General features: G+C 42.1%; 1 protein-coding gene across 1 annotated transcript; it reads right to left on the reverse strand.

Moving 5' to 3' along the window:
- Window positions 1-1,303: 1,303 nt before the first annotated feature.
- FREM2 (FRAS1 related extracellular matrix protein 2) lies at window positions 1,304-11,471 on the reverse strand (the record flags this gene model as incomplete). Its single annotated transcript, XM_010291241.1, has 2 exons — window positions 1,304-1,393; window positions 7,118-11,471. Coding segments are annotated over 2 exons (4,444 nt in total), but the record flags the coding sequence as incomplete, so codon positions are not given.
- Window positions 11,472-11,474: the final 3 nt, after the last annotated feature.

The following is an 11,474-nucleotide window of genomic DNA, read 5'->3' on the forward strand; positions in this document are numbered from 1 at the left end:
ACTTGAAAATCATGAACAATGTCACCGTGGGGTGACACCTATCATAAGAAAATTATGGTATTACTAAGAAAATATAGCACCCTGTGCTCCATTATCTTTATTCAGCTTTAAATTTCCCAAACCTATTTCTCAGTTAAAAGAAAACATTTAAGGAAAATAAGTCAAGTGTTACAAACTCTTATCTTACTATGTGTTCTCTGATGTAGCAAAGATTTGCAATGGCATTTTCAAAAGTCTCTAGAGGTATTGTGTCTTCGGTGCTTGTCCAGCACAATGAATAGGAGAACATACTTTAACATTCCACTCACAGCAATGGTAGGTGGTGACAAAACTGTGCAATCTGTGACAGATAGGACAAATCCCTGTTCACTGATCTTAACACCATTTATTGGCTGTGCTTCTTGTGAAGAAATAAAACAAGCTGAGTACACATGAGCTGAAAATAAGCATTTTTTCTAAGAAGAATATTATTAAATCAACTAATAAAATTCATTGCCAATTACTCAGAGCGCTATATATCACATATTAAAAAAGGTATTAAAATAACATAAGCTAGCCACCTGTTACCACACGCAGGAATATCTACATTTAGGAATATCCACATTAAGTACAGGCTTTGGATGAAAAAAAAAAAAGTAGTCCGGTTAATGTGTTTTGTTTACCCTTTAAACTGTTCTTTCTTTATTCTTTAAAAACAAAACACTACATTTCCCTGAATGAGTATATGCAAGTATTCTCAATTTATTTTTATTCTTTCCTTTTGCATCCTCCACAATGCTACAAAATAATACTAGTAAGAAGAATTCACATCAGTTACCTCACAAAGATCTTTGACAAACTATTAAGGATTCTGTTATGTTAAGTAGGTAGAATCAGAACTTGAACTCTACGCAACATGTACATCAGATACTATGTGTCCATACGTAAATGAAAATTCCAGTCTTATAGCTGGAACTGTTAAAGGTAGACAACTGTAAATAAAAATTTAGAAAGTTTCTCAAGATAAAATGCTTATAAGAATTTACGTGTAAAGAGCCCCCAGGTATCTGAGTAGACTTGGAGAATTTCACTTTCTTGCTAGAGCAGGTTGAGTGTTTTTTTCATTAGGTGCAATTACCATTTTATCAACGCCTGTGTAATCACCAGAAATAGTCCACAATATGGGAAAGTTTTAACAAAAATCACATTTCAGGAGGTAACATGGACTTCCCTCAATTAAATTCAATGTTCTTAAACGCCCAAAGTATACTTAAACGCTTTCTTTTTCAAGAACAGCAAAAGCACAGGTCTTCTGAGTACTCACCACCGTCTTCAACCATGAAATGAAAGATGTCACTGGTGGCATTGTCACCCCCTCGTAAAACATAGCATATCTTCATATCATCAATATCAGCTGGAAAGAGTCAGGAAAAATAGATTTTATTTTAAATGCTGAAGGTAGGAAACTTCTTATGGAAGAAATTGATGTGTATTAAATAGTTTTGCTTCAACAGAGAGAGGTCAAGGTTCTCCAGTAGTGCTCAGGAATTTCAGTATTAACAGCATTGGAGTTTTACAGATACCATTAATTCTCCCTCCCTTTACTTCCCCTTCCCCAGTGCCCTCTTTAAGTTGTATTTACAAAAAGAACTGCAAGGAAATGTAAAAACACGGGCTCAACAGTCAGAACTATTTCATCTTTTTAGTGGTGCATTTTCCTAAAGAGGTATATCTCCACTAAGATATTGATTCTGTCATTTTTCAGCCTGAGAAGTACTGCAGAGGTCACAGAAAATCTGTGGCTGAAACAGGAGCAAACCCCAGGGTATCTTTTCTCTTAAGTTCTGCACTCCATTCAACAGGCAAGACAAATTAGTCCACACGACCCTTCCACCCCACCTCTAGGATTAGACTACCTCTGGCATGTGGTCTACCTCTAGGATAGGATACCTACACGTTCTGCAGTAGAGACATCTCAATCTCTTTAGCCTCCTGCAAAAACACTCTCTTCACCAGATCTTCCTATCAGCATGTTTTCAAAGGACATGGCATATAACCTGTATGAACTGTCACAAACAGTTCTCAAACACTTACAGTGACTGACTGTTTTAAGAACCCAAAGAGATGCAATTAAAGTATACAGACAACACTTCAGTAAGAAAAAAATCAATGCACTCAATTTTGAATCATCAATTGCAGTAATGTAAAAGCTAAACAGATATTTATTAATATTGTGTTTTCTGGTTTCCTTTAGTAGTGATGAGAAATATGCAATACATAAAAAGTAATTTTTTCCACTTTCTTTGAAAGACTGTTGTTGGTAAAAATCCATGTCTGATACTTTTTTAAAGAAAAAGTGTTAGGAATTAATAGCAATAAACTAGAACTCAAGTACCACCCAAGTTCTCCTCCCATGTTAGGGCATATTCATTACTAAAAAGAAGCCAAAAGCACTTTTGTTAGAGCTCCTCAAAATCCTTAGTTCCAAAAGTAGCCAGACATTTTCTAGGGCAAACAAGTTAAGAACATTGTCAGCAAATATAAGTCACTGAAGAATCTCTTCCATAAATGTTTGGAAGTTAAAGATCAAAATTTCATGGGGCTGTAAAGAGGATGCAAATAAATACCTCTTCATGCCAGTGGGGCAAAAAAATCTTTCATCCTGCAAACACAAAAGTACTCAGCTCTGCCCATGTGGGTAGCCTTATGAAAATCCATGGTTCCAACATATAAAAAGATAAGCACTTGAGCCAGTGCTTGCAGGACCAGGACCACGTCATCAAAAAAAGCCACTTGTCATCCAAACATCTTAATTTTGTCAAAAGAATTGCAAAGGAACAACCTCTTTTCTGTTCATTAAGAACATGTCAGTCACTCGAGCAATTCTACACTTTCCTTCCACAGTTGATTAGGTTATGCTAGTTATATTAAAACTTTACTAGTTGTAAGCACAATTCATTACTGTATAACTACAGTGCCTGCTAAATTATGTGATACTGGAATTCTCAAACATAGTTTTGAAACCCATCCAACATAATTTTCTATTAAAAATAATAAAAATATCTCCACTAGATCAAGGCACTGATTTTCCATTTAAAATTCTGCAAAACTGATGTGGTTATTAAAGGTTGCATATATTAATACATATTCTTTAAGAAACAAATGCACTTCACAACATAGTTCACTCTCTGAAAACACTTGCCTGAAAAGAAGATAAAAAGCATTATCAGGATGAATGCTGAATAAAATCATTGCTTGCAAAGTGCTGTGTATTTGGCTGGAATAGCCATATAGATATCTTTGGTCTCAGGAGGCTATGTGGAGTGCTGAGACATCAACCAAGCTATATTATTGCCAAGGCAGATCCTTACTCTCCACTATTCCTTCGCCCTCCTCCTGGCTCCTCAGCACACCTGCAGAGCTGTGGGATCTGACCTGGCCCTTATTTGCAAACCTGCCCATATGGGACTGGGGAGTCCCAAAACACTCAGCAGTACATTCAAAGCATTATCCAAACATCAGCTACCTACTTGTTATACACCACGGAAGTTCTTTAAATGTGAAAAACTTGGCAGTTCTTTAATAGACTTTCCCTACAAATTATTTAATCCTAATGGATATGTGCTGTGAACAAATTCCAGCCCTGACTTGCAGAGATGAGCGCAGTACAATTATGCACACACAATATTCTTTGTATGTATTTTTGTCCTAGGACAGCACTAGACTAGAAATTACCATGTGGCAAGTGTTTTTCTTTAAGCTTTCTTGGCATTTACTATCACCAAATTGTAAATATAAAGCACAAAGAAATTATAATGCATTAAAAGTGCTGCTTTCAGGTGTAACATGAAGTAACAGATAGTACTTGAATAAATTAGGAAGTGGTTAATGTGTTTTAAGAGTACTTTATTTCATTACTGTCACTTGCCTATCTCTCTCAGATTATTTTAACAATTAAATAAAAAAGAATAAAAAGCACCAACTATTTGCAGAATTTGGGGACCTTTTATCATGAAGTAAATTCTTCCACACTCTAATACCCCCTTTGAGTAATCAAAATTAACTCTATGAGCCTCACAAGTGAAAGATTACCTACTGTATTTGTGGCAGAAGTATCTGATGTCTACTAATGAGAAAGCCTGACACTGATTGCTCCTGAACAAAATACACAACAAATCTCCTGGACATACTATATTCTGCAGAACTGCATTTTGACCGGAGGCTTTTAACTCACCTTGCAAACTAGGCTAATTTCCTTTCTAGCACTTGGTAAAGTTTTGTGGGAAGATATTGAAAAGCAATCTCAAAGCATAAGGCAGAAAGCTGTTTGCTAAACGATCACCGTGCCCTCTCTTTCCGTTACAGGCAATCTGAAAAACCTGACTGCTCAAGCTGCTTGCATGCAATGAATCTTGCTTCATCAATGTTACCTCACTCAAAGCAGTCAGGCTGCCTGTTCATAAAACCACAGATCCAAATCCAAGGAATGGGAGTATGAGGTGGCAGAGTATTAGGCTGGACTTCACAAACTATTGAGCAGCTTTCAAAACTCATCTGCACGTGACCCTGAATAGCCTCATCTGACTTCAAAGCTGGCCCAGTTTTGAGTAGGAGGTGGACCAAATGACCTCCAGAGGTCCCTTCCAACATAAATTGTAAGACTGTAACGATGTTTTACAAGCCCCATCAGGACCCACAGGTTAATGAAACAGGAACTATTCAGCATTTTGTAAGAGGTTGCCCCACGTGGCAGGACAGGACCCCTAAAAAGGGAGGAGATCAAAATATAAAAAGAAAGTGTATAACAGCAGGTCCAATAGTCAACACAGGAGCATCCCAAAGACAAAACTATTACTTACGGCTGGCTGCAAAATCTGCACTTACATTAGGCTCATTATGAATACGACAAAAGAAGGGCTTGTTTACTCCCGCACTGAACGTTAGGTAATTATTTGTCTCTGTATAGCATAAGCATGAAATACACATAAATTCACTACTCTGGATTTGACAGTGCTTTGCACATTAATAGTAGTGGGCCACAAAGTGAGGGACAACAGTGAGCTACACACAAAGTTTTGAGTATGCAGCTTGGTCTAAACAAGACTTCAGCATCTCACATTACTTCTCAAAACTGTAGCCTGCTAAGTTCAGACAAGAATTTCTCTCTCACTGCCACCCACAACCTCTCCCATACCCAAAGCAGCTACAGACAAGAGGGCATTTGAGGAAAAAGGAAAGGGAAAGACAGTGCGCTTTCATCCATGACTTCAACTCCTATGTCCTTCTGGGTCTTCCAGCAAGTTCTCTATGTATTACTCCTGTGTGAACTTGATGCTTTCTGCCTTTCATATAGCCTTTCCAGACACCTCTTCTCCCTCAAGTGCTTAGTGCTGCATTCATAAGACAATTTTATGAGTTTGCTTCATAAAATATAAACCATTATAAAAAGCATGTAAGAAGTTGAGAAGAGAGATAACAGGAGGCACTTGCTTACAGAGGCCAAAGAAGAAAATTATTGAAGAAACGTTTGTTTCTTAAAGACACTCTTCAACTTAACACAAATTAGAGTACTTGTGCCATACTGTCAGGGAACCTGTGAAGTTATATCACTGTCTGGGGATCCTCACTAGCTTTAAAAACAGTTTTTTTCTAAGGGTTGCATGCTTCTCGTCCAGTTCAGGCAGCCCCAGGATATTGAAACCAGTGAGCATGCCACATGGTCAGACTGCCAATTGAAAGCCAGACAGCAACTGCATTTTGGGCATCTGACAAATGTACCTGTCCACATGGCATGAAAGAGAGAGAATAGACTATGTACCTATCCTGAAAAAATGTGGTATCACTGTGCTATGCAGTGGTCTGTTTTGAGGGAACACTCACTCAGTAATTCTACATTCGCCAATGTAAGAGAAAACACACTAAAAAAGTGATAATGTTTATTTGCTCACCCTTCTGTTTCTCACTTATTTTGGCAACAGTACTCTTAATACTACTCACAGTTCACTACTGAAGCCTTACTTTTAAGGAGATGTGGTTCCCAAAGCTTAGACATGGTTTGGTCCCTCCTCATCCTCTTTTTGTGCCCTACTACACTGCAAAATTTAGGACACCACAGCCTTTCAAAAGTTCATCAGGCCTGTTTGCAAGATATGGTATATCTGACAAGAACATCACAACAACCAAGAGTGTAAAATGGGATACATACCAGTATGGGCTCTGTGAAATTAAATACAGACAACTACATGGGTTCATCTGCAGCCTCACCACCTATACAGCCCAGCCTGTCTGGGCCCCTTTATTTTGAGTCTCCATGCAGTTGTGCTGTCTACTCACTCCACAGCTGCAGGAAGCTCCAAGAAACCTCATTTAGTTTTTAATTAACTAGCTATTAACTCATGTCAAGGTAACATGGAAAATTCTTAGAAGAATAGCTAATGCTCCCCTTTCAATTAAAGTTACTTCACAGCCTTGTGTTGAGGCTTTATTTCAGAACATACGGCACGTGGTTTTCCTCCTATTTATAGCACCTAGTATTTTAGTTTAATGTAAAAAGTAAGTACCACTGACATAATTTCAAAACATTTACATTACCTTTTAATTTACCACAAACACCCTGTGGTTAAAATTTGTGTAATTAAGGCAACAAATGCTCTCACAATATATTATTTCTCCGTGTTTGGGAAATGATTTTTCTTTTACAGTTATGTGCGCTCAGACCATACAGCAACTGATACCCTAGCCATGGTACGACTATTAGTTAATAATAGCTTGGAAACTCCCATAGTATTTTCTAAATACAACTGTTTAAAGAAGGCACTCAACCTCTAAGGATCTGGAACCACGTGCAGCCTAATTCTATTATCCAAATTTCTATCACTGATAGAAAGTCCAAATCACAGTTATTTGGACTGTAAGCTCTCCTAAGCAAAGATGCTCCTTTATTCAGTGTTTATCCGGTAGACCCCCTTTCCTGTCTGAAGCTGTCACAGAGGCAATAAATAATAAACAGAATTAAAAAATAATAAAGCCATTGTAAATAAGCTCACTGTTGGAAAGTTTCTTGCATCAATTATTATAGCCTTTAGCATGAACAAGAATGTTTCCAGTGATCTAAAAAAAGCATGGAATATTGTAATACCTTGGGTGAACTGGCTGATGCTATGGTTGCCTTTCCCCAGGTGGATCAGGAAGCCATGGCGTGGACCCTCTGTGATTCTGATCTTGAGAGTAACATGTAAACTGTCTCTGTCTTCCACTTTGAGCACCTTGTTGGTAATCAGAAATCCAGTGTGACCTGTAGCCAGAATACGGAGAGTCTGAGCACCTTTATTTATTATAATTTGAGGTACACTGTTGTCCACAGCCATTATTCGAATCTTCATGGTCTGAGGTTTCCTTGTTTCAAACACAGTATTGGGGAAGACATAGAAATCAGTATGAGTGCCATCCGTAACAGTGAAAGAGAAAGTATCCTCAACTGATTCTGTGCCATCATGCTTGTAGCTGATTAGATTTTCATTTAGATCTTTTTTAGTGAAGGTGGTGACTGGTTTGGAGTTATTGAACATGATCTGACCATGAACTGGTATTTGAGTGAGGACAAATTTTAGCAATGCGTCGGGTGTATCTCTGTCTTCTGCAGTCAGTTCAAATGGGGTTATCAGCTTGTATTCATTTTCACTCACCACCAGGTTATGCATTGTCACGACAGGTTTCTTATTGTCCACATCACTGATAGAAATTCTGAAAGTACGAAATACAGGGTTATAGCCATCAGTTACCTCAAACTCAAAGCTGTCCATCTTCACCTCATCTTCTGAAGTGTGAATGTAGTAGACTTTATTACCTGCTAATAGAAGTTGAGTAAAAGTGGAGATGGGTACCCCAGGCTGATCTGTGCATTCAAGATGACCACGTACAGGTGCTCTGGTAATAGTGAAAACTAAGTTCTCATCTGGACTATTCAGGTCACTGGTGCTAAGCAAATCAGTAGTAAGGGTTACCTTCCCTCCTTCCTTCAAAGAAACTCCTTTGCTGATTACATCTGGGAAGACAATATCAATGCTACCTATTGTCACATAAAAGTAGCGGTCAATGAGAGGATTTATTCCATCTGTCACATCAAACTTTATAAGATCACGAACTCCTTCTTGGCCAAAATGCATATATCGAATTAAGTTTCTATCCACTTCATCTTGAGTGAAGTTCATCCCTAGGGTAATATTCTCAACTCCACCTGAAGGCTTTATTCTCTGCAAGAGGCCTTGTGCTGGCCCATATCTTATAATGTATGTCAAGGTTTTGTCTTCAGAATCTAGGTCAGTAGCCTTCAATATTCTGTTATGAATAGTTCTAGTTTCCCCTATTTCAATCTCCAAACCATCATTGATGGCCATTCTGGGTGTCTCATCATCTACAGGAATAACCATGATGAGTACTGTTTTCCTAACGGTATGTTTACCATCTGTGAGTTTCACCTCAAAACTGTCCTCCTTTGTCTCAGAGTCATCATGTTCGTACAGTATGTTGGAGCTCTCTGTTATTTGATCCAAGGTGAAGCTCTCCACTAGGACAGTTCCATTGACCAGCTGGTTCACAATGTGGCCATGTCTGGGAAGCCTGGTGATTGTGAACATTAACTCATCAGCAGGGATGTCTGCATCAGCTGCATTGAGGATAGGGGTATCAATAACCAGGCTCATGCCTTCCATCACAACAAACTCCCGCATAAAGATTTCAGGCTCTTCATCGTTGATTGGCATAATGACAATGGGGAAAAAGTGTCTTTGGGAAAAGTTAATGCCATCAGAACAGCGGAAAGCAAATCTGTCTTCAACAGGCTCTACGCCCTTATGTATACTTTGGACATAAAAAATATGCCCTTGTCGGAGGTCTTTCAAGGTAAAAGCACTTATAGCTACACCTGCTCTGGATTTTTCAGATCCTGGAGCTGGAGAGATGTTCTCTACATACCCAGATGTGGGCTGAGCAACAATGGTGCAGAGTATATCGTCATTAGGAGTATCCACATCTACAGCCCTGAGGTGAGCAGGAGTAATGACCCGTTTGTCACCTTCCAGTACCATGAACTGCTCCCCCACAAAAATCTCTGGGGCTTGATTGTCAACAGGAAGAATGGTCACCAAGACTGAAACTCCTTGAACAACATTGCCCCTGACACTCCACTCCTCAGATAGGTCAGACAAGGTGAGGTTGAAGGTGTCTTCTATGGGCAGAAGGCCTATTTCACCACCAGTGTGAGCATATACCACAGCACCATCCAGCAGATCTCTCTGGGAAAATCTTTCTGCAGGCACCCCTTGGACCAGGATGTTCCCATGCTGAGGAGGATCATCTACAATGAAGGTCAACATTAAGTCATCTGTATCCTCATCTGTGCCCTGAATGACATTAGCAGTGATTTCAGCCGCACCATTCTCCAGCACATCCAGGTAGGAACCAAGAGTGCCTGGGGGCAACCGTAGCATGGGAACCTCATCATCAACTGGGTGCACATTCATTTTCAGTGTGATGGGCACAAAATGAACCCCATCACTCACATCAAGCCTGCAGGTATCACTGTTGGTCTCAGCTCCACTGTGCACATACACCACCCTCCCTTGTCTGATATCCTCCAGGCCAAAGACACCTCCTGGAATCAAACTGTACCCAGAAAGCTGCAACTGGCCATACCGAGGAGCCTGGGTCAGGATAAATCTGAGATGGGCAAGCTCAGTGTCCGTGTCACTGGCATCCAGCTCAGTTGGACTAAGGACATAGGTGCCTCCCTCAGGCAAAGTGAAGCCAGTATTAGTGATTTCAGGAGGCTGGTTATCCACAGGCTGCAGGTAGATGGTGAAAGTCCCTTTGGCTGCATTTCCAGCTGCATCTTGCACTTGATACTGAAACTGAATCAAATGAGGAGCCACCCCCAGTTCTTCCTGTGGGGGACGGTATGATATCTTGTGATGATTGATCTGGGCTTGGGTGAAGTGGGTAACTTCCACAGAGTGATCCTCAGTCAGCACAAGGGATCCCAGGCGGGCTCCATATACATCCGGAGGGTGGTTGGTGTCGGTGTCAGTGGGGGGCTGGGTTATTGTGTAGCGGAGTTCACGGTCCCCTGAATCCTGATCTGTGTAACACAAGTGTTTCCTACGCAGTGGGGTCACCTGCTGTTCTGCAACTATTAAATGCAGGCTGCTGCTACTATGCAGCTCTGGGGCTAATCTGTCTACGGGATGTACCCGGATCACAAAAGTCTGTGGGCCAGAGCGGTTGGGTGGGTCATTGTCATCCTGGACTCTAAAGACAAACTGGTCTAACACAACCCCAGGGCCTGGGCTGTGAGGCCCAAAGTGGTGGTAATAGAGACGCCCTTCCACAATGTCCTGCTGCAGCCACTGTCTCACTGGCTTTTCATAGATTAGGGAGCTCCCCACTAAGCCCAGCACCCTCCTCCAAGAAAAGCCCTCATCTTCTTCCTCCTCTTCCCAGCCAGGAGGTGGCTGTGCTTGACGGAGGAGGAGTTGCCCAGCAGAAGGGCCAGACTCCACTGTGAAGAGCAGGATGGCATCCTGCGAGTCAATGTCAGTGGCGCTAAGAGCACGGGTGGTGATGGGCACTGTTTCACCCTCAGCCATGCTCAGCCCTGTGTTAGCATTGAGTAAGGGTGGCTGGTCATCAGTGGGCACCAGGGTAATGGGGAAGAGGAACTCAACACGGTGGCGAGAGCCACCATCTTCCAGCCGCAGCACCAGGTTGTCACTGAGTGGAGACTCGCTGCCATCATGCTGGTAAATGACCCGGCCTGCCGCCAGCTCAGCCACCGTGAAGTGTTTACGAGGGGCAGCAGGTGCTGGGGTGTCCTCCAGCAGAGTAAGGTGTCCATGCCTCAGCCCAGCCACCACACTCACCCTCACCTGCTCAAGGTCATCCTCATCACTGATCATCAGGTTGGGGCTGGGACCAGGGCCTGAGAGGGGCCGTGACTGCCCCTCATAGAGCACAAGGCCAGTGTTGCGGGTCACCACAGGTGCCAGGGTGTTCATGGGCTTCACAACAATCACAAAGGCAAAGGGCTCTGAGGCAGCACCCTCGGGGTCCAACACTTCCAGTTCGAGCTCAAAGAGCCGCTCCCTATCAGAGTCCTCTGTGGGTGGCTGGTAGGCAATGCGCAGCTCCCTCACGTCCCGCTGGCTGAAGGAGGACACAGGCAAGCTCCGGTCGTCTGTGCTGACCATGTGCCCCTGGCCAGGGCCAAAGGGCGAGGTGATGTTGAAGAGCAGCAGGTCTGGTTGTGACTCAGCATCCTCAGCCGCAAGCATGTCTGGCGTGAGGGCAGTGAGGACAAACTGATCCACCTCCATCATAAGCATGGCCAAGAAGCTGGGTTTGGGGGCCACGTTCTCAGTCCCGGCCCGGATCCGCACCAGCACCTGGAAGTACTCGCGCTTCAGCAGTGCCCCACCACCCGCCGCCTCCCGCAGTTCCGC

This window comes from Phaethon lepturus, unplaced genomic scaffold, assembly GCF_000687285.1.
Source record: "Phaethon lepturus isolate BGI_N335 unplaced genomic scaffold, ASM68728v1 scaffold8237, whole genome shotgun sequence".
NCBI classification, from domain to species: domain Eukaryota; kingdom Metazoa; phylum Chordata; class Aves; order Phaethontiformes; family Phaethontidae; genus Phaethon; species Phaethon lepturus.